Below are 25,011 nucleotides of genomic sequence, written 5' to 3'. Positions count from 1 at the left end.
GTTGGCAAACTATTGCCCTCAAATCAAATGACCCACTGGCAGTTTATGTAAATAAAGTTTTATTGGAACACAGTCACGCCCATTCATTTATATATTGTCTGTCTATGTCTGTTTTCATGCTGTAGTGGCAGAGTTGAGTAGTTATGACAGAGACTGAATGACCCTCAAAGCCAAAAATACTTACAGTTGGGCTCGTTACAGAAAATGTTTGCTGACCCCAGGTATAAGTCTTGAGGGGAGATAAAGGGATGGAAGGTCTTTTGCACAGTGTGGTTATTTAGGGGAGGAGAGAAGGCACAATAGCAGGGGAGGGGAAGAGTGCTTCCTGTATTGTCTCCTCGTTTCATTATCTAGCATCTGAAGATAGGCAATCGGTAGGATAATTGCTCCTTTCTTGCTAATAAGCTAAATCAATGCCCTGAGATGTTGAATTATGTTGAGTGGGTTCCACAGGAAATATAATATCACAGAAATCCTTTCTATTTGTTCATTATGTTTTTTAATTCTAAAACTTAAAAATGACCAAATGTCCCTGAATTCTGAAGTATGACTAGGTTGGAGAACCTCAGAAGTGGAAACCTCCAGGTAAATTGTGAACAGACAAATACGTCCCATTTAGATTAAGCAATTTTTTTAGATCCTAAGATAATAGTGAATTATAATAACTTCTGTGTGTAGAGGTTCAGGTAACTCAGAAAATGTTTTGTTTACTGATTAAAATTAATAGTATTTTCTAGAATGAAGAAAGGTACATTGATAAAATTATTACTACTGTTCTTAAATTTTCTAAGTTGTGTAAGTTGTAGTTTCTCAGTCCATAATTTGAACCAAATCTTTTCTGAAATATCAGGTCTTTGGGGATGGGACTGGTAATATATTTTTCCTTGTCACATTTCCTTTTCCAAGCCTAAATTTCTTCTTTGATTTTTTTCAGTCTTTCTGTGGCACAACTAGCCATAAGGCTGGGTGTGTATTAAGTAAATGATAGCAATATTAATACACTTGTTTGAGTTAACTAACCCTTTAGCCTGCATATATAACTTGAGTTAGTCATTTTTATGCTTTTAATGGAAATGCTAATGAGTTTCATGTTGATAGTGAATCAGATCTGCAAGATGACTGCAGTTAAGCATAACATAATGGTTATAATTTGACCATTTTATAATTTTACTATTGGTGAAAACCCCTAATACAGAGACTGTTAGTACAAGGTCAATTAAAATTCTTATAAGGATGTGAATTAGTTTGACATTAACATCATTTTCTTAGTGTAGGGATGCCCTTTGGTCTTATATTCTACATTTTCAAAGGATTCGCCTCAAACTCTGGAAGGAATTAGTGGTATAGAATAGATCCATCTTCAGAATGACCTGAAACATACTTCCCTTCTAGTGAAGCAGTGAAGACATGTCATCTAGGAGCTCTAATTGGTAGCATTTGTAATAAACTAGAATTAATAATGAGTATAAATTGGAAAAGTATTAATAAATAAAACCATAAATTACTGATAGATTTAAAAAAATTCCTTTACCTTACTATTGCATGTAATTCTATTAATTTGTATTATTATTTAAGGCCCCCAAATTATCTTTCTTTGTTTTTTTTTTTTTTTTTTTTAAAGGATTTTCTTATTTATTTATTTATTTATTTATTTATTTTTGGCTGTGTTGGGTCTTCGGTTCGTGCGAGGGCTTTCTCCAGTTGCGGCAAGCGGGGGCCACTCTTCATCGCGGTGCGGGGACCGCTCTTCATCGCGGTGCGCGGGCCTTTCTCTATCGCGGCCCCTCCCGTCGCGGGGCACAGGCTCCAGACGCGCAGGCTCAGCAATTGTGGCTCACGGGCCCAGCTGCTCCGTGGCATGTGGGATCTTCCCAGACCAGGGCTCGAACCCGTGTCCCCTGCATTAGCAGGCAGACCCTCAACCACTGCGCCACCAGGGAAGCCCCTTTCTTTGTTTTTAATTGTTCTTTTACTGACCATGACCAAAGGTAAAATCTGATAGCGACAAAGTCAGGCACGGGGGACCTACAAGATGGTGGAGGAGTAAGACGTGGAGATCACCTTCCTCCCCACAAATACATCAAAAATACATCTACAGGGGCTTCCCTGGTGGCGCAGTGGTTGAGAATCTGCCTGCTAATGCAGGGGACACGGGTTCGAGCCCTGGTCTGGGAAGATCCCACATGCCGCGGAGCAACTAGGCCCGTGAGCCACAACTACTGAGCCTGCGCATCTGGAGCCTGTGCTTCGCAGCAAGAGAGGCCACGATAGTGAGAGGCCCGCGCCCCGCGATGAAGAGTGGCCCCCACTTGCCGCAACTAGAGAAAGCCCTCGCACAGAAACAAAGACCCAACACAGCCAAAAATAAATAAATAAATTTATAAAAAATAAAAATAAAAAAAAATACATTACATGTGGAACAGCTCCTACAGAATACCTACTGAATGCTGGCAGAAGACCTCAGACTTCCCAAAAGATGCCTGAGGGCAACCTACATGTAGAGGTGGGGCCAAAACCAAAGTTGTACCCCAGGAGCTGTGTGAACAAAGAAGAGAAAGGGAAATTTCTCCGGGCAACCACAGGAGCAGTGGGTTAAATCCCCACAATCAACTTGATGTACCCTGCATCTGTGGAATGCCTGAATAGACAACAAATCATCCCAAAATTGAGGCAGTGGACTTTGGGAGCAACTGTAGACTTGGGGTTTGCTGTCTGCGACTGATTTGTTTCTGATTTTTATGTTTATCTTAGTATAGTTTTTAGCACTTGTTATCATTGGTGGATTTGTTTATTGGTTTGGTTGCTCTCTTTTTTCTCATTATTTTTATTTTTTTATTTTAATAATTATTTCGTTTTATTTATTATTTTATTTATTTTTATTTTTTTCTATCTTTTTTCTCCCTTTTCTTCTGTTTAAAAAATATTTATTTATTTTTGGCTGCATTGGGTCTTCATTATTGAGTCTTCATTGCTGCACGCAGGCCTTCTCTAGTTGTGGTGAGCAGGGGCTACTGTTCGTTGCAGTGCATGAACTTCTCATTGTGGTGGCTTCTCTTTTGCAGAGCTTGGCCTCTAGGTGCACGGGCTTCAGTAGTTGCGGCTCACGGGCTCAGTAGTTGCGGCACACGGGCTTAGATGCTCCACGGCATGTGGGATCTTCCCAGACCAGGGCTCAAACCCGTGTCCCGTGCACTGGCAGGTGGATTCTCAACCACTTCACCACCAGGGAAGTCTCCTCCCTTTTCTTCTGAGCCATGTGGCTGACAGGGTCTTGGTGCTCCGGCCTGGTGTCAGGCCTGAGCCTCTGAGGTGGGAGAAGCAAGTTCAGGACATTGGACCACCAGAGACCTCCCGGGCCCACGTAATATCAATAGGCGAGAGCTCCCCCAGAGATCTCTGTCTCAACGCTAAGACCCAGCTCCACCCAACGGCCAGCAGACTCCAGCGCTGGGCGCCCCATGCCAAACAACTAGAAAGACAGGAACACAACCCCACCCATTAGCAGAGAGTCTGCCTAAAATCATACTAAGTTCGCAGACATCCCAAAACACACCACTGGATGCGGGCCTGCCCACCAGAAAGACAAGATCCAGCCCCACCCACCAGAACACAGGCACCAGTCCCCTCCACCAGGAAGCCTACACAAGCCACTGAACCTACCTCACCCACTGGGGGCAGACACCAAAAACAATAGGAACTGTGAACCTGCAACCTGCGAAAAGGAGGCCACAGACACAGTAAGTTAAACAAAATGAGAAGACAGAAATATGCAGCAGATGAAGGAGCAAGGTAAAAACCCACCAGACCAAACAAATGAAGAGGAAATAGGCAGTCTACCTGAAAAAGAATTCAGAGTAATGATAGTAAAGATGATCCAAAATCTTGGAAATAGAATGGAGAAGATACAGGAAACTTTTAACAAGGACCTAGAAGAACAAAAGAGCAAACAAACAATGATGAACAACAAAATAAACAAAATTAAATATTGTCTAGAAGTAATCAATAGCAGAATAACTGAGGCAGAAGAACGGATGAGTGACCTGGAAGACAGAACGGTGGAATTCACTGTTGTGGAACAAAATAAAGAAAAAGGAATGAAAAGAATTGAGGACAGTCTCAGAGACTTCTGGGACAACATTAAGTGCATCAACATTCGAATTATAGGGGTCCCAGAAGAATAAGAGAAAAAGAAAGGAGCTGAGAAAATATTTGAAGAGATTATAGTTGAAAACTTCCCTAATATGAGAAAGGAAATATTCAGTCAAGTCCAGGAAGCACAGAGAGTCCCATACAGGAAAAATCCAAGGAGAAACATGCCAAGACATATATTAACCAAACTATCAAAAAATAAATACAAAGAAAAAATATTAAAAGCAGCAAAGGAAAAGCAACAAATAACATACAAGGGAATCCCCATAAGCTTAACAGCTGATCTTTCAGCAGAAACTCTGCAAGCCAGAAGGGAGTGGCAGGACATATTTAAAGTGATGAAAGGGAAAAACCTACAGTCAAGATTACTCTACCCAGCAAGGATCTCATTCAGATTCAACAGAGAAATTAAAACCTTTAAAGATAAGCAAAAGCTAAGAGAATTCAGCACCACCAAACCAGCTTTACAACAAATGCTAAAGAAACTTCTCTAGGCAGGAAACACATGAGAAGGAAAGATCTACAAAAACAAACCCAAAATAATTAAGAAAATGGTCATAGGGAGATACATATCGATAATTACCTTAAACGTAAATGGATTAAATACTCCAACTAAAAGACATAGGCTGGCTGAATGGATACAAAAACAAGACCCATATATATGCTGTCTACAAGAGACCCACTTCAGACCAAGGGACACATACAGACTGAAAGTGAGGGGATGGAAAAAGATATTCCATGCAAATGGAAATCAAAAGAAAGCTGGAGTAGCAATACTCATATCAGATACAATAGACTTTAAAATAAAGACTGTTACAAGAGACAAAGAAAGACACTACATAATGATCAAGGGATGAATCCAAGAAGAAGATATAACAATTGTAAATATTTATGCACCCTACATAGGAGCACCTCAACACATAAGGCAAATGCTAACAGCCATAAAAGGGGAAACTGACAGTAACACAATAAAAGTAGGGGAGTTTAACACCCCACTTTCACCAATGGACAGATCATCCAAAATGAAAATAAATAAGGAAACACAAGCATTAAATGACACATTAAACAAGATGGACTTAATTGATATTTATTTATCGAAAAACAACAGAATACACTTTTTTCTCAAGTGCTCATGGAACATTCTCCAGGATAGATCATATCTTGGGTTACAAATCAAGCCTTGGTAAATTTAAGAAAATTGAAATCGTATCAAGTATATTTTCCGACCACAATGCTATAAGAGTAGATACCAATTACAGAAAAGAAACTGTAAAAAATACAAACACATGGAGGCTAAACAATATGCTACTAAATAACCAAGAGATCACTGAAGAAATCAGAGGAAATCAAAAAATACCTAGAAACAAATGACAATGAAAACACAATGACCCAAACCTATGGGATGCAGCAAAAGCAGTTCTAAGAGGGAAGTTTATAGCAATACATTCCTACCTCAAGAAACAACCTAACGTTACACCTAAAGCAATTAGAGAAAGGAGAACAAAAAAACCCCAAAGTTAGCAGAAGGAAAGAAATCATAAAGATCAGAGCAGAAATAAATGAAAAAGGATGAAGGGAACAGTTTCAAAGATCAATAAAACTAAAAGCTGGTTCTTTGAGAAGATAAACAAATTGATAAACCATTAGCCAGAATCATCAAGAAAAAAAGGGAGAAGACTCAGATCAACAGAATTAGAAATGTAAAAGGAGAAGTAACAACTGACACTGCAGAAATACAAAGGATCTTGAGAGATTGCTACAAGCAACTATATGTTAATAAAGTGGACAACCTGGAAGAAATGGACAAATTCTTAGAAAAGCACAACCTTCTGAGGCTGAACCAGGAAGAACTAGAAAATATAAACAGACCAATCACAAACACTGAAATTGAAACTGTGATTAAAAATCTTCCAACAAACAAAAGCCCAGGAACAGATGGCTTCAGAGGCGAATTCTATCAAACATTTAGAGAAGCGCTGACACCTATCCTTCTCAAACTCTTCCAAATTATAGCAGAGGGAGGAACACTCCCAAACTCATTCTACGAGGCCACCATCATGCTGATGCCAAATCCAGACAAAGATGTCACAAAAAAAGAAAACCACAGGCCAGTATCACTGATGAACATAGATACAAAAATCCTCAACAAAATACTAGCAAACAGAATCCAACAGCACATTAAAAGGATCATACACCATGATCAAGTGGGGTTTATCCCAGGAATGCAAGGATTCTTCAATATACACAAATCAATCAATGTGATAAACCATATTAACAAATTGAAGGATAAAAACCATGTGATCATCTCAATAGATGCAGAAGAAACTTTCGACAAAATTCGACACCAATTTATGATAAAATCTCTCTGGAAAGTAGGCATAGAGGGAACCTACCTCAACATAATAGAGCCCATATATGACAAACCACAGCCAACATCGTTCTCAATGGTGAAAAACTGAAACCATTTCCTCTAAGATCAGGAACAAGACAAGGTTGCCCACTGTCACTGCTATTATTCAACACAGTTTTGGAAGTTTTAGCCACAGCAATCAGAGAAGAAAAAGAAATAAAAAGAATCTGAATCGGAAAAGAAGTAAAACTGTCACTGTTTGCAGATGACATGATACTATACATAGAGAATCCTAAAGATGCTACCAGAAAACTATTAGAGCTAATCAATGAATTTGGTAAGGTAGCAGGATACAAAATTAATGCACAGAAATCTCTTGCATTCCTATACACTGATGATGCAAAATCTGAAAGAGAAATTAAGGAAACACTCCCATTTACCATTGCAACAGAAAGAATAAAACACCTAGGAATAAACCTTCCTAAGGAGACAAGAGATCTGTATGCAGAAAACTATAAGACACTGATGAAATAAATTAAAGGTGACACAAACAGACGGAGAGATATACCATGTTCTTGGATTGGAAGAATCAACATTGTGAAAATGACTCTACTACCCAAAGCAATCTACAGATTCAATGCAATCCCTATCAAACTACCAGTGGCATTTTTCACAGAATTAGAACAAAAAATTTCACAATTTGTATGGAAACACAAAAGACCCCAAATAGCCAAAGTGGTCTTGAGAACGAAAAACAGAGCTGGAGGAATCAGGCTCCCTGACTTCAGACTATACTACAAAGCTAAAGTAATCAACACAGTATGGTACTGGCACAAAAACAGAAATAGAGATCAATGCAACAGGATAGAAATCCCAGAGATAAACCCATGCACATATGGTCACCATATCTTTGATAAAGGAGGCAAAAATATACAATAGAGAAAAGACAGCCTCTTCAATAAGTGGTGCTGGGAAAACTGAACAGCTGCATGTCAAAGAATGAAATTAATACACTCCCTAACACCATTTACAAAAATAAACTCAGATTGGAGTAAAGACCTAAATGTAAAGTCAGACACTATAAAACTCTTAGAGGGAAACATAGTCAGAACACTCTATGACATAAATCACAGCAAGATCCTTTTTGACCTACCTCCTAGAGAAATGGAAATAAAAACAAAAGTCAACAAATGGGACTTAATGAAACTTAAAAGCTTTTGCACAGCAAAGGAAACCATAAATAAGACGAAAAGACAACCCTCAGAATGGGAGAAAATATTTGCAAACGAAGCAACTGACAAAGGATTAATCTGCAAAACATACAAGCAGCTCATGCAGCTCAATATCACAAAAACAAACAACCCAATCCAAAAATGGGCAGAAGACCTAAATAGACATTTCTCCAAAGAAGATACACAGATTGCCAGCAAACACATGAAAGGATGCTCAGCATCACTAATCATTAGAGAAATGCAAATCAAAACTACAATGAGGTATCACCTCACACCAGTCAGAATGGCCATCATCAAAAAATCTACAAACAATAAATGCTGGAAAGGGTGTGGAGAAAAGGGAACCCTCTTGTACTGTTGGTGGGAATGTAAATTGATCCAGCCACTATGGAGAACACTTATGGAGAACACTATGGAGGTTCCTTAAAAAATTGAAGGCAGAACTACCATATGACCCGGCAGTCCCACTACTGAGCATATACCCTGAGAAAACCATAATTCAAAACGAGTCATGTGCCACAGTGTTCATTGCAGCACTATTTACAATAGCCAGGACATGGAAGCAACTGAAGTGTCTATCGACAGATGAATGGATAAAGAAGATGTGGCACATATATACAATGGAATATTACTCAGCCATAAAAAGAAATGAAATTGAGTTATTTGTAGTGAGGTGGATGGACCTAGAGTCTGTGATACAGAGTGAAGTAAGTCAGAAAGAGAAAAATACTGTATGCTAACACATATATATGGAATCTAAAAAAAAAAAAAAAAAGGTTCTGATGAACCTAGGGGCAGGACAGGAATAAAGACACAGATGTAGAGAATGGACTTGAGGACACAGGGAGGGGGATGGGTAAGCTGGGACGAAGTGAGAGAGTAGCATTGACATGTATACACTACCAAATGTAAAATAGCTAGTGGGAAGCAGCTGCATCGCACAGGGAGATCAGCTCGGTGCTCTGTTACCAGCTAGATGGGTGGGATAGGTAGGGTGGGAGGGAGAGGATATGGCGATATATGTATACATATAGCTGATTCACTTTGTTATACAGCAGAAACTAACACAACATTGTAAAGCAATTATATTCGAATAAAGATGTTAAAAATAAAAGTCAGGCAGAATTGTACATATTAGCCCTTTATTCAGGCTGAGTCACACACACTTCTTTGTATTACATTGGCCTTTTGTGTAGCATAGTATACATAATATTGACTCTGGATGTTATATATAGAATATTCAGTGTGTAAGACTGAATAGCAGAAAAAGACTGTGTAGAGAGTTAGCAGTATAATTACAAAACTTAAGTATCTGTACTTTGTAAATAGATAGTATATAAAAAGAGTCTTTTATCAACAAAATGTCCATTTGCTTTAACAGAAAAAAAAGACAGTTTAATGACATTACCTTCATGTGTTGTATTAGAAATGAATGTAAATAGTGGTTATACCAGCCAGCACGTCTTTGGTTGAAAGTGAAAGAAATTCTGACCCAAACTGCCTTAAGGTAGAAGATAATTTATTTGCTCACATAGTTGAAATGTCCAGAATTACACCTGGCTATGTACACACAGCTGGATGTAGGGCTCAAAGACTGTTCTTGCTCTCTCTTTTGTTCTGTGTTCTGTTGTTAAGTTGGTTTCAGTATCAGGTACCACATGATAGCAAGATGGCAGTAGCTCTAGCCCCTGCATCCTTTCTTGTTTCTGTCCAGTAGGAGAAAGTGGGAGATTCCTTTTCAGACATCTAAAAATGTTTCATTTTCTCTCATGGGCTCTGATGGCCTGTGTGGATGTTCCTAAACTAATCACTGTGCCTGGGAGAGGAGGCTGTAATATGTTGGTTGGCTTGGGCCTGGCTCAGCTCCTGCAGTTGAGAATGGGAAACGGGAGAGAGGGTGGTACCCAGCTACATACACTGAGAATGGCAAGACTGAATCCTGGTTAGGTGAAGAAGATGGATAGGGGGTCAATATGAACTAAATTGTCTGCACATCCAAGGCTTGGAATAAATCAGAAGGGATTTGACAGAAACCAGCACTGGACCTGTGAGCTGTAACCTATGTTCCTTAAAAAAAATTGAATACAGTAAAGCCATTTTCTGCCAGATTTTATGATTTAGGAAACTCAGTGGAAGGTTTATTTATCAAGCATTTGACATTTTCCTGAAATATTTCTCCATGATGATTTTTCCAATATTAGCCTACTTAATAAAGTTGAAAAGATTTAAAGTTTTTCTTCCACTTTACAAAAGGAGGGTTTGTGGCATAGTAAAAGTCGGGGTAAGCTCTAAAGCTCTCATTGTGCCTTTGCCATTTCAAGAGAGATAAGAAAATTTGCTTACCAAGCTGTGTACAATGTACTTCTTTGCATATTTTCTTTGCTTGACTTGTTTTCGTATATTTCCTATAGGGCATGTATATTCTTTGACATAGCTGAGCACCTTACACAAGCAAACACTAAAATTTTTTGATTATTATTATATAATATACAGGAATAATCATCTTACAGAATTTTTAAAACATATTTAAGGTTAATTTTGATTGCTGACAGGGACATTGTCAGTGAGTCAGTCATATATTTAGTGAATGTCCGCCTTTGTCTGGGCACTGAAGATACAGTGAGTGTATAGTCCAGTGGGAAAGAGAGATGCTAAGAAAAAACCTAGCAACAATAACGATAAGGAGCATGAAGTTCTCTGAGGAAGAGGGCACAGCACAGTGGTTAGGGACATGGACCCTGCAGCCAGGCTCCTTGTGATCAAATTCCGCTTTCACCACTGTTACGTGACTTTGGTCATGCTACTTAACTTCCGTCTCTTCATTCCTCATTTAAAAAATCAGGGTGATGATAATACCCATGTCATGGAGTTTTGATGAGGATTAAGTGAATTAGTATGAGCAAAAGGCTTAGGACAGTGCCTGGCACAGAGTAAGGGCTGTCTGAGTGGTTCCTCCTGTGATTAACCTGTGTGCTCAGAATTCTGTGGAAACGTAACAAAGGATTCTTGAGCTTGTCAAAGTTGGCTGGTCGGAGAAGCTTCTCTGAGGAAATAGTGTTTAAACTGCTACCTTATGAACAAGTAAGAGTTAGGAGATGAGAAGTGGGAAGCAGAGGGAGGGGATGTGGAGAGAGCAGGGCATATTTGAGGAAGATCTGAATGGCCTTTGCGTGCGTATGTGCTGTAAGGATTAAGAGTCAGTGCTTATCTAGAAACTAAAACTCTGAGAACAGAGTTTTAGAGTAACTTCTTCCTCCAGGTGGAATCTGGAATGCATGCTTGTGTAATAACGTACTAGTCCAGTGATCCTGAAACCTGGCCCACCATCAGAGTCATTGGGAAGCTTGAAAAAACAACAGAATTCTAGCCTTCATCTTAGCCCTACTGAATCAGATACCTCTGAGAAGTGTATTTATGTATTTATTTATTTTTGGCTGCGTTGGGTCTTCCTCGCTGTGCACGGGCTTTCTTTAGTTGCAGCAAGCAGGGGCTACTCTTCGTTGTGGTGTGCGGGCTTCTCATTGCGGTGGCTTCTCTTGTTGCGGAGCACGGGCTCGAGGTGCATGGGCTTCAGTAGTTGTGGCTCGCAGACTCACTAGTCGTGGCACACGGGCTTAGTTGTTCCACAGCATGTGGGATCTTCCCGGACCAGGGCTCGAACCCGTGTCCCCTGCATTGGCAGGCGGATTCTTAACCACTGCACCACCAGGGAAGCCCCAGAAGTATATTTTTTAATCACCCCAGCTGAGTCTAGTGATCAGCCTAATTTGGAAAGCACTGTACTAGTCTATGGTGTCCCTCTGTTTAAGATGCCTAAATAAATAGCTTATTTCTGTTGATGTAATGGAAATTGCATGTTTGTTTTAATAGAAATATACTCATCTCTTTAAAAAAAAACTGACAGAATGGTTTCAGTGCTGAATTCAGAGAGGAAGTGGTTTCTTTGGATTGAGAACTCTTTAGTTTTTTTCCTCAGTTTTGTCGGTTATAGTTTGAGTTATATTATGGTCTTTATCAATTAATTCTCTTACTTTGTCTTCTTGCTTACAGACAAGAACTTGCTATAAAACATACTATAATCTTTGCGTAAAAATAGTTTCAACTGCAGAATTCATGGTTGAGAAACCCAGTATTGTAAAATATTTGTCTTCACAAATATTACAAATGGTAGAAGCTTGTATGATAGGCAGTCAAGACGTAGTTTTATGTCGAATCCTGTGGCACACGTATAGCTAATTATGTCTTTCAACTGCTTATAACAGTTTATATTTTAAGATAGTATATGCGAATATAGCATTTGAGTTTTTCCAAGAATCTGGTCACCTTCAAAGTTGTATGATATTTGCAAATCTAGACCTAAATATATCATTAGCTAAGTCAAGACAGACCAAAAGGGAGGAGTATATAGAGATTTAGATCTTCCTTAGCTGAGTTCTCTAAGGACATTGGTTTTGTTTAGTTCATGAACGTTGTATTAGTACAGAATTCATATTTCTAAATTACGTGAGATGAAAGGGAAGAATATTTGAGCTCTTTACATAAAGAGGATTAATATGAAGTAAACTTTTTTTTGAACCATGAAAACTAAATTACTGCTATTACAGACTCCATATAATTGCATAAATCATAGCCATGCCTGAATATGTAGAGTCCAGTAGTTAAAAAAAAATCATTCTACTCTAAGAAAAAAGTCATATTACATCTGATAGGCATCTGGCATTTCAAATAAATTATTTGGGCCCAATATGCATCCTTTTTCTACTCATTTCACTTCCCAGTTTCAGATTCACTGTTTACACTTATTCTCCTTACCCAGTTTCTTAACGCTGCAACTTGAATTAGACATAGTAGTAGCCAGCACATCCTATACCATATTATGCACTTAAATTCACTGGTTCTGCAGCCAGTGGCAAGTCTGCAACTGATAAGAGAAGCTGGTAATTCAGGTGGTTCTATGGCACTATCAAGGGCCCTGATAAACGTCTGGCTGACAATGAAAGGCCAGTTGTCTGGAAAATGCAATTTAAAAAATATATAAATATAGATGTCCTGGTGGCTAAAAGAGTTGAATGAGTCCTGGTACCAGTGGGCCAGAAGGTCCCTCTCCTACCTGGAAAGCAAAGTGATGAAGAGGAAGTGACGAATGTGTGCAGCAGAAGTGGAATTCTCAGCTCCTTCAGAGCAGTTCTCACTTTTTTGTGCCCTTTAAATTAACTGCAAGAGGGGACAACCTAAGCCATGGTGTTTTTAAAAAGCATTGCTTGAATATGATGGTGAAGAACCAAAATATTGTCCCAGAGTAATTTGAAATACACATATATAATGTATATTATATACATAACAATACATTATATAATACATATACAGAACAGTGCATAATCTTAAGCATGTGATGAATTTTCACAATGAACACCTCTGTGTACCAGCACCCAGATCAAGAAACAGAGCATCGCAGAGGCCCCCCTCACATCCGTCAGTCATTACCCGACCCTCACTCGAGGGTGACTACTGAACTGCCTTGTAATCGATTAATGTTACCTGTTTTTATGTTTTCTTGTCTAGTTTCTTTTGCTCAACATTATGTTTTGTGAGATTCATCCATATTGTTGCTGGAATTACTAGTTGTTTCTTAATCTCCTAGTCCACGTTTATTGTAATATTTTGGTACTTTAAAGCATTCACATACACCCATAAAATGTAATTATGAGGAATGTAATTATTAGGATGAACACAAGCTCATTGAACTTTAAACGAAGCTTAGTCATGGTTTATAGCAGACTTTATGATTTCAGACCTGGTATTACATATAAATTCTTGAAAGCTAGTATACATCATTTAGGCATTTCCTATGTTTTAGTGGAAGCCTTGTGCCAAATCGAATCTTTTTCTCTGGGGCTAGGCTTTATAGTTTGAAGCTTCAGGTGAATTCCATTCACTGCTTCCATGATGATAAGGGCTCGCCTTTGCCTACAGGTGATAGAACTTGAGCAATCTTAGGTCTTTGTAGAATTTATTGAAAAGCAACCCCAGAAGGGGAAGGGATGCTTAAATGACCCCCGGACACATTCTCTGTCTCTAACCTGGACTTTTCTCTGCTTGTTGACTTGACTCTGCAGGCCAGCTTTCTCCATACAGTGAAACACATGGCCACCAGCAGCTTCTCAATTTTATAAGCTGTAAATTCTACTGTGAGAGAGGGACTGACATTATTTTTTCAGTTATACTTCAGAAAAATCCCAAGTAGATACTTTTGACCTGTCAGCTGTGGCAGGGGCAGAAAATGAGATAGTATGACTGGCCTTGCTTAGACCTGTCCTTGGCCAGTCGATTGTGTTGAGCCATAGGTCTTTCTGGAATCACATGGTGAAAAGAGGGTGCTGTTCCTGGAAGGGTGTTGCTGGGCAGACCAAACTCTGGACATCCACACCACCCTGCTGTAAACTCTGAAGGTTAGGGAAAGTCATGAAAGATCATCTAATCAAAGCTACTTAGACTTCTGAAAGAAATTCTACTGACTGGTGGCTAGACCACAGACAGTGATGATTATTAGGACCCCTGAAATGTTGGGAGCTCTAGTCTATACCAATTCTGAACCATTTCCGTTTGGTACTTTCAAACTCATCATTCGGTCTCATCCCCACTATCCTTAGCTAGATTCAAAAACGTTAGTCACTCTCTTCTATCAGAGTGGTTTTCAACCTTTTGTAAAATAGGAGGATGATGCTTTTTAAATAAAAAAAAAATTTTAATCTCACACACAAACAATAGTACATATTTATGAATACATAAAAATGTTGTAGAAGTATCACCAAAACACAAACTACAGGGAGGCACACCGAATTCAGCATTGTGGTAGCCTCGGGCAAGGAGGATGGGGAATGGGGTTGGAAATACAGTAGAGGTTTCAACACTGTCTGTTGTGTTTTGTTACTTTTACTTCTAAAATAATTGTGGGGCAAATATGACAGAATGTTATCTGTGTGTGTCTATTAAAATTTCCCCCAATTTATAAAATAATTAACGTATAAATTAAAAGAATAATTCCTCAAGGTTTCGCCAACATTGATCACGTGGCACTTCTCCTCCGACAACGTTAGGGGGCACCATTGTGTAGTTATAGTTGACACAGGCTAGGAAGCCAGACAGCCTGGGTTCCAATTCTAGGCCCTGATTCCATTGTTTCCTCTCCGCTGACTTACTTCAGCTCCATGTGCTTCAGTTTCCTCATTTGTAAATTACTACAAAAATTACTTTTTATTTTATCAAAATTTTTACCTCACTTGTTGTGATGTTTTTAAAGTTAATATATTCATCTCTTGGTATCTGTTGGGGATTGGCTCCAGGACCCTCCCAGGATATCAAAACCCCTAGATGCTCAAGTCCCTTATATAAATTGTCGTCATATTTGCATATAATCTATGCATATCCTCCTGTATACTTTAAATCATCCCCAAATTATTTAAAATACCTAATACAATGTAAATACTGTGTAAATAGTTGCCAGCACAGCAAATTCAAGTTTTGCTTTTTGGAACTTTCTGGAATTTTTTTTTCCTGAATATTTTTGGCCCATGGTTGGTTGAATTCACAGATTTGGAACCCACGAATATGGAGGACTGACTACATGTAAAATGCTGACCAGCATTTGGCATATAGTAAGCATTCAATAAATATTAGTTATTATTTATTCATGTTATTAATAGGGACAGGAATGACTTCTAATCATGGTTATGTTTTGTTATTTTATTTTTAAAACTTTATTTCATTTCAACTTTATAAGGCGGATTTGTTTTTGTTGTTTTTTTTTTGAAGTATAGTTGAGGTACAATGTTATATAAGTTGCAAGTGTACAATATAGTGATTCATGATTTTTAAAGGTTATGCACCATTTATAATTATTATAAAATATTGGCTATATTCCCTGTGTTGTACAATATATCCTTGTAGCTTATTTTATGCCTAATAGCTTGTACCTCTTAATCCCCTACCCCTATATTGCCCCTCTGCCCTTCTCTCACCCCACTGGTAACCACTAATTTGTCCTTCACGTCTGTGGGTCTGTATAAGGCAGATATTTTATCATAGGTGAGGAAAGTAAGAATCCAGGATGTTAAGTAACTTGACTAAACGTCAACAGCTACCAAATGATTGAGCTGGATTTGAAACAAGCTCTGGAGCTCCAAAGCCCCCATTCTTAACCTCTACATTTCACTACCACCAGCAATTTAATTCTTATCTTTCTTAAACAACTTGCAAAGAAATCAGAAAAAAATGGTCTAAAACTCTTGAACTTAGGTAAATGACATATGATTTAGAATTGGGATGATAGGAAATTGTATGTAGGTAACTAAAGGAAATTTTTAAAATTTAGCATTTAAAAAAAATAATAAATTTATTTATTTATTTATGGCTACGTTGGGTCTTTGTTGCTGCGTGCAGGCTCTCTCTAGTTGCGGCGAGCAGGAGCCACTCCTCGCCGCCGTGTGTGGGCTTTTCACTGCGGTGGCCTCTCTTGTTGTGGAGCACGGGCTCTAGGCGTGCGGGATTCAGCAGTTGTGGCTCATGGGCTCTCTTAGAGCACAGGCTCAGTAGTTGTGCACGAGCTCAGTTGCTTCGCGGCATGTGGGATCCTCCCAGACCAGGGCTCGAACCCGTGTCCCCTGCATTGGCAGGCGGATTCCCAACCACTGCGCCACCAGGGAAGTCCTAAAATTTAGCATTTTTATATATCACATATTAGTGTATCTACTATATGCTAGAGACCATGCTAACGATTTACAGAAACTTTATTACACTAAATTCTTATACCATCCTGCATGTAGTCATTCTGTTTCTTTTTTAGAAATGAGGAATCAGTCTCAGAGATATTACATAACTTGTGCAGGGTCACACAACTACTAAATGGAATCAAGACTATGCCTGCCATCACATTGTTTTTCTTTTTTTCATTAAGCTGAACTAGCTTTCTCACATGATCAGTTATTGTTTGTAATTTAATTTTGATGTAGATATACATATATTCAGGGTTTTTCATCTGGTCATTTTGTTATTTCCTCATAGTTTACAAAATTGAAGGCAAACAGCATGTAAAACATTTGATCAGGGTTGACTTCATGCAGCTATGTGATATAAATCATTTTTGTAGTAATTCAGAGTATTATCTGTAGTAATCAGCGTAATTTAGAGTATAATAATTCAGAGTATAATCATTTTTGTAGTAATTCAGAGTATAATGACAAATTTTCTCAACTTGTTTTTTCCAAGGTGAAAATATACCTTCGGATGGCCCTTTAAAATGTAATAAATGTAAATGCTAAGATTTGAAAATTATCCATTTCAACTTGGTAGATTTTGCACACATTTAACAGTAAAACTATTACCATTTTGTTTCTTATAGAATATGCTGGTGTAGGGTGCTAACTTTATTTACAAGAAACAAAGATTTTCAGGGCCTTTTCCTATCCTGAAGAAAAATGCATTGGGTGTGTGTTTAATCACTGCTATGTTTGTCTTAGTGTGAGATTTAGATTTTCCTGCTTTGAGTAGATCTAAAAACATTATCATGGTGCCTTATTTTTTTGTAGTTCATCACTTTTAGTAGGTCTTATGCATTATTATAGTACAAAAACAATGTATATATGATATATAGGTGGCAGTATCCTGATAGTGAAAGTGGTGTGTTTTCCCCTGACTTGTTGTCATGGGTACCGAGTATCCAAGTGGTGTGACGGAAAGTGATCAAGTCTTCCTCTTTCACCAGGCGATCAGACTTTGAGAATTTGGGATGTGAAGACAACAGGAGTCAGAACTGTGGTTGCAGCACATCAGGCAGAAATTCTGAGTTGTGACTGGTGTAAATACAATGAGGTACCCTGTCTGGTTCTATCCTGAGCTGCTGAGCCCTTCCTAATGTTGAGATGTTTTCGATTTTATTTTATCTTTGTTTATGTGGACTTTGATAGTGTTTATGGACCATTAAGTTAAATTCAGTCCCTTTCGTTTCTAATTGATGATTGTGAGTGACCTGCATTAGCATTAATTGGATTTAAGTGCACATAAAACAGGCTGAATAAGAAACAGAAGTTCTCAAAAGTTCAATAGTGTAGCCTTACTTGTTTATTTGGGAAACTGCTTTACAAGTTACCTAATTTTTTACCTTATTGCTGTTAACCCTGCCAGTTTGTATCATCTTTTGCTTTCATTTCTTGTTCATTTTGCTAGTGAGGCTGCTGAACTATTTGTAACTTGATTTTTAATTTGACAGTCCATCAGTTTTTAGAATTTTCTGTTTCATCTTCCCTTATAAGCCTAACCAAGCTTCATGTTTCTGTAAGAATAGCAGTGTCCATTTGTAACTTTTTGCAGAGCTTCAGCTAACCATATGAGCATATGAATTAGAAATAGAAATGGATTAAATATGTGTTGATATGCTGTTTAAATATATTTATGTACCTGAAGCAGTCTGTTGACTATGACAAATAAGTATAACATATGTCTTGTTTTTCCCACTTTTAAAGTAATCAGTGAAGGTTAAGAGAACATTGTATCGGCTGAGTTCTTTAAATAGAAAGAAATAAAATAGATTTAAAAAATATAGAACATATTCAAAATAATACTTGATTTTAATAAAATTTTCAGTGCTGATGACTACAGTTCAAATCTCTCTCATGAATTTTCCAAATAGGAAAATGAAATTGTGGACTGTGTGTTATACTTTTGGGAATTCTAAAAAAGTTGCTGATATATACTTGAGAGTAGTTTAAAAATTAAAAAAAAAAATCATTGCAGCTTTTTTTCAGAGGAGCTTATTATATTGAAGTGGAAAATGTTCAGACAATAGATTACTGCCCTGGTTGATGTGGAATGGGGCTGAGTGCGGGCGCAGCTCTTGGCCTCTTCAGCCATGAACTCTGGGTTCACCTAGGGTGCTAGATAGCAGAATTTATAAAACCTGACTAGATAGGAGACTTACCACTTTCTGCATAAATTCTCAGATAGTGCTACATATTATATTAAGACATGGCCCATGAGAGTTGAGAACAGTGATTGATTTAGAATTAGAAAAACATAAAAATTTAATTTATACCTTGCACTTTCAAATATTTGTAAATTAGCAGGCATCTTGCCTTTTAATGCTTGGTAGAAACCTCAGAGGATGCTGAAAAGAAAGGTGGGCTCATTTGTCATGTATAATTTTTAAAATCTTATGTTCTTATTAATATTCCTAAAAGTAGATTGGAAAATCTACAATGCTGTTTGAGACTCTGCCTTTTTCTGTTGTGTATAGTGTTCCATCATATGCCTAAAGCATATTGAGTTCCTTTTCTCTCAAGTCCTACTAATTTTTGCTTTTTGATGTATATTCTGACTCCTTTCTATAATGTTATATAACTTTTCAAGAATGACTCCTGGGATCAGATTAAATAAATACCAGAAAATAGACACTGTTTCTAGTAGGAAAGCTTGGGTACTGCTTAATTGCAAAGATGTCACACTTTACTTTTCTCTGAATTGTTTTCAGAATTTGCTAGTGACAGGGGCAGTTGATTGTAGTTTGAGAGGCTGGGACTTGAGGAATGTACGACAACCAGTATTTGAACTTCTTGGTCACACCTATGCTATTAGGAGAGTGAAAGTAAGTTTTTATCTTTTCTTTTTATACATAGAACAAAAATATAATTAATGAAGTATATATAAAAGGTGTTTAGGGGATGGGGTTATTGATTCTTTTTTATGCATGTTTTTGTTATCCAATGAATGATAATGAATATTGAAAGCTAAAATTGGGTAAAATACTGGAATAATTATTGAATGAATCGTAATAATGTAGTCAAGCAGTACTTAGGATTAAATAAAATGTTTTTCTCATTCTGTCATCCCCATTCTACTATTCCTTTTAATATTTTTTAACTATAGTAATTTACTTTTAGTATTATATTCTTTACAATTTTTCATTCAGTGGGAAGATTTCTTTATTTTGTTGAAACTTGCACAGAGAGAGAGTTAATTCTCTATTTTCCCTAACATGATTGTATATATGAATGTTCTCAGAAGTTTAGGGTATAGACAGTTTTCCACTTTGTAAACAGCAGAGGATGAGGTAACTTTTTTCTGCTGATCCCCTCAAATTTGTCAGGTATAAGGTGACTTAAGTTAGTTTCCCAGCTTTTATTTAGGTAAATTTTGCTAAGTCACTGTGGAAAACATCTTATTAAGGGACATTTCCCAATTTCATTCTTTGTTTTTTTACATTAAGGATAAAAAGGTACCTTTTTGATCTTTTCATTAAGATAATTATGTTATTCCTATTTAAAAAATTCTGAATTGTAGTTAATATTTTAAATTGTACTGGTTACAACTCAACATATGAGACACAGTGCCCTGATGTTTTTTCATGGCACACAGGTTTTTGTAGTTAAAAAATATTTTCTATATATATTTCACAGTGCTTCTGAGAACGAAATAGGGTAATGTAGTGAAAGTATTTTGCAAACTACGAAGAGCATTCAAATGTAATTATATTATGTGTATATAACTATTAAAGTACTAGTAAGAAAAACATGGAAGAAATAAAATTGCAATGGGCAGCCTGGTGAAACATGTTTATTACTAAATATTACTTGTCTTTAAATTTGCAGTTTTTGACCTTGGTATCATTTTCATTAGATGTGATATACAAATAACATAAAAATTATTTAAAAACTTTTAACATTTAAATGTTTATCTGATACTTGTGCTAATAGCAATCATAATATGTATTCACAAAATGGGTTAAGTTAGATGAACTTTATTATAATGTTCATGGAAATGACCTTATGAAGTAGCATGTTATAATTACAGTTAACCTCAAAAAGGGTTTTTTGTGTTTTTTTTGTAGTTTTCACCATTTCATGCTTCTGTGTTGGCCTCTTGCTCCTATGATTTTACTGTAAGGTACAGTGGCTTTTGATATGTTTCACTGTGAAATACCAAGAACCATTTGCATCTTTGCAGCTTTTCTGAAGGGTAATATGTTATCTTACTAATACAGAAATAATCTGAGCTGGGCACATAAGAATATTTGCCACTGAGATTAATATTATATTTTTCTGTTTTTATGATCTGGCCACATATATGAGTAAATTCTTTACTATTTAAAGGTTAGCTTGATTGCTCTGTTTAAAAGCCTTTTTTCCTGACAGTTGTTCCTCGTAATATCTTCCTATGCTATAAATTGAATAGCCAGTATCTTTTAAATTTAAATTTTAAAAATTATGAAATTTTATTTCTTCAGTCTAATTATGTGAATCTTAAGGCTAAGATTGTTATATATGAAAAAATCAGCATGAGTGTATGTATGTTTGTGAATATATATGTATGACCGTTTATGTATGTGTATGCACATGTGTATCTATGGATTAATATGTGTATGTGTATCTCTAATCATACCCCCAGTTCTGATCCCACACCACACAGGGTTCATTCTACTTTTTCTCCTTTTCCAGATTTAAAACTCCTGATTCTTATTATTCACAATATATTTATCTATTTGCTACCCTGGAATTCTTGGAAAGTAGTTTAGAAATCACTGTATATCAGTTCATAGAGATCTTTTTCATTCTGCGTAATACTCCATTGTGTAGACGTATTGTAGTTTATTCAACTAGTCTCCTACATATGGGCATTTAGCTTGTTACAAATGTTTTATAAATAAACAGTGCCACAATGAATAATAACCTTGTAAGTACATACACTCACATCACTAGAGAATTAGCTTCAGAATATATTCCCAGATGTGGGATTGCTGGATTAAAAGGTAAACATATACATATATATATATATATATATATATATATATATATATATATATATATATATATATATAGTTTTGTTAGATATTACCAAATTCCTGTCCGTAAGGAATATACCAGTTTCCATTCCAAGCAGCAGTGTTTGAGACTCCCTGTTTCTCTACCATCTAAAGATGGTTGATTCTTTTTTTTTAAAATTAATTAATTAATTAATTAATTTTATTTTTGGCTGTGTTGGGTCCTCGTTGCTGTGCACGGGCTTTCTTTTAGCTGTGGCAAGCGGGGGCTACTCTTCGTTGTGGTGCATGGGCTTCTCGTTGTGGTGGCTTCTCTTGTTGCAGAGCACGGGCTCTTGCCACACAGACTTCAGTAGTTGTGGCACGTGGGCTCTAGAGCTCAGACTCAGTAGTTGTGGTGCACGGGCTTAGTTGCTCTGCGGCATGTGGGATCTTCCCAGAGCAGGGCTCGAACCCGTGACCCCTGCGTTGGCAGGCAGATTCTTAACCATTGTGCCACCAGGGAAGCCCCAAGATCATTGATTCTTTAGGGGGTTTCCAAGTTTGTGATCATATCATCTGTAAATATAGTTTTACATCTTCAATTCCAATTCTGATGCCCCTAATTGATTTATCTAATTGCATTGGCAGATACCTATATTACAGTGTTAAATAGTGTTATAGAGGATGTCTTAATTCTTGTATTAGTAAAAATGCCTCTAGTGTTTCCTTGTTAAAAGTAAGATACTGACTTTAAGACAAAGTGTATATATTTATTTATCATGCTAAGAAAGTATGCATCAACTCCAGTTTTCTTGAGTGTTTTTTTTTTTTAGAGTCAGGAATTGATCTTAAGTTTTGTTGAAGGCTTTTTCAGCATCTGTGGAGATGATCATGATTTTTTTTTTGAGCTATTAATATAATGTATTATATTAATGGATTGAACCAACCTTGCATTCTTAGACTAAATCCCTCTTGTTCTTTGTGTATCATTATCTTACTGTGGTGTTGGATTTTGTCTGCTAATATTTTATTTAGAGCTTTTACATCAATATTTGAAGGTGATATTGACCTATATTTGTATGTGTACCTCTAATCATACCCCTCATTCTGATCCCATGCCACACAGGGTTCACATAGGGGTTTCTTTCTGTTTCTTTTTTTAAATTTTTGGTTTGTGTATCAGTGTTTTAATTGCTTCATAAAAAAGAATTAAGAAGTTTTTCTACATTTTCTAAGCTCTGGAACAATTTGTGCAACACAGAGGGTATTTGGTTTTTGAAGCGTTGGTAGATTTTCCCTGTGAAACCATCCAGGCATGGTTCTTTTTGTGGAGTACTTCTTGATAACTTTCTTTATTTCTTCTATGGAAATTTGTCTGTTTAAACTGTCTATCTCTAATGGGAGTTTAGGAAATTATCCTTTGCTTATAGGTTTCACATTTATTTATACGGATGTCTGTAGAGTCATGATTTTTTAATTTCTTCTGATTCAATGGTTATTTCACTCTTGTCATTTCTGATTTTGTATATATGTGATTCCTACTTTAAGTTATCTAATGGCATGTTTATTTCGTTATTTTTTCTTCAGCATACAAGATTTTGATTTATTAATGAGAACTACTGTTTTTCTATTCAGTACCTCATTAATTACTGCTTTTCTCTTTATTTCCTTCTTGATACTTTCTTTTGGCTTACTTTCTTCTTTTTCCAAGTTTTGATCTGGGAATTTACTTATTTTTATTGTTTCATTTTGTTAATAAAGTGTTTACGGCTATGAATTTTCTTCTAGTTTTCATTTCAATTGTAACTCATAAATTCTGATATATAATTATTTTCATTATCATTAAAAAAATGTGTAACTTCTATTTGTATTTCATCTTTCTCCCAAAAGTTGTTTAGTAGGAAGTTATTTAATTTTCACATGAAAGTGCCTTTTAATTTTTGAAAATTTGTTAATTTTTTCTAGTTTTATTGTGATCAGAGAACACTGTTTTTAGTCATTCTGTTTTATGGAATATGTTGATTTTTTTGTGGAGGAGAACCTAATAAATGATCAATTTTTGTGAATGTTACATATGCAATTGAGAAGAAGGTATATTCTCTATTATCACACTGTAAAGTTAAATATATAACCATAAGCTCTACTAATTGATTATGTTATTTAGATCTTCTGTATCCTTTCCTATTTTTGGTCCACTTAATCCATTTTGTACTGAGAATGGAATGTTAAAATCTCCTATTATCAGTGGGCTTCTAGCTATGTCTCCCTGAATCTCTTCTAGTTTTTAAGAATATATTTTTTAAATTATTTATTTATTTATTTTTGGCTGTGTTGGGTCTTCGTTTCTGTGCGTGGGCTTTCTCAAGTTGTGGCAAGTGGGGGCCACTCTTCATCGCGGTGCACGGGCCTCTCACTGTCGCGGCCTCTCTTGTTGTGGAGCACAAGCTCCAGACGCGCGGGCTCAGTAGTTGTGGCTCATGGGCCTAGTTGCTCCGTGGCATGTGGGATCTTCCCAGACCAGGGCTCGAACCCGTGTCCCCTGCATTGGCAGGCAGATTCTCAACCACTGCGCCACCAGGGAAGCCCTCTCTTCTAGTTTTGACTTTGTAAAGCCATATGCTGTATTATTTGGTGCATAGATATTTACAACATACGTTTAGTGAACTGAGACTTTTAGCATCAAAGAGACTCTTTCTTTGACACAGTTAATTGCCTTTTAGTTTTAATTATGCTTTATCTCTTCTTAGTACCATTGCCCCTGCTTTCATATTGTTCCCATCTTCCAGGTATACCTTTTTCCATACTTTTATTTTTAGTTTTTTTGAACCATGTTGTTTCCAGTATGTCTTTCGTATAGAGCATATATTTGGGTTTTGCTTGGCAAGCTAAATCAAAAATCTTTTTATTATAATATGCAAGTTTAACCTATTCATATTTCTTGATAAAAATATGTTTGATAGCAAGTCTGTCATATTATTTTATGTTATGATTATTATGTGTATTATGTTCTGTTCATTGTTTCTGTGTGTGGTGTATTTTTTGTTGTGCTTTGGGGGGTTTTTTTGCTCTTTTATTAAAAAATTTATATTTAGGTAAATTTTTTTCTTTGTTTCAGTGGCTTCCTTTGGTCTTATAAATTTTGTAATGCTTTTATTCCCTTTATTTTGTTTTATTTAAACTTAAAAAAAAACACCACAAACAGTTCACCCACTTCTCCTTCTCCCCATCTGCTGCCTCTGGCAACCACCAATCTTCTGTTCTATCTGTGAACTTGTTTTTTGTTTTGGTTTTGTTTTTGTTCATCCATGTTGTTGCAAATGGCACAATTTCATTCTTTCGTTATGACTGAATAATATTCCATTGTATACATATGCCACAATTTCTTTATCCATTCATCTGTTGATGGACACTTTCTTTCCATATTTTGACTATTGTAAATAGTGCTGCAAGGAACGTGGGGATACATATATCTTTCTGTGTTAATGTTTTTG

The 25,011-nt window shown here is 36.7% G+C and overlaps 1 protein-coding gene across 1 annotated transcript in view; it reads left to right on the top strand.

Moving 5' to 3' along the window:
- PEX7 (peroxisomal biogenesis factor 7) overlaps nucleotides 1-25,011 on the top strand; it is an 87,324-nt gene that overhangs the window by 16,358 nt on the left and 45,955 nt on the right. The window contains exons 6-8 of the mRNA XM_057528095.1: nucleotides 17,492-17,598; nucleotides 19,253-19,366; nucleotides 20,609-20,664. Coding sequence (XP_057384078.1) covers nucleotides 17,492-17,598; nucleotides 19,253-19,366; nucleotides 20,609-20,664 — 277 coding nt within the window. The remainder of the gene's footprint in view (nucleotides 1-17,491; nucleotides 17,599-19,252; nucleotides 19,367-20,608; nucleotides 20,665-25,011) is intronic.

Source organism: Balaenoptera acutorostrata, chromosome 14, assembly GCF_949987535.1.
Source record: "Balaenoptera acutorostrata chromosome 14, mBalAcu1.1, whole genome shotgun sequence".
Taxonomy (NCBI): domain Eukaryota; kingdom Metazoa; phylum Chordata; class Mammalia; order Artiodactyla; family Balaenopteridae; genus Balaenoptera; species Balaenoptera acutorostrata.
Note: the sequence above shows the minus strand (reverse complement) of the source record. Positions and strands in the feature narration are given on the sequence as shown.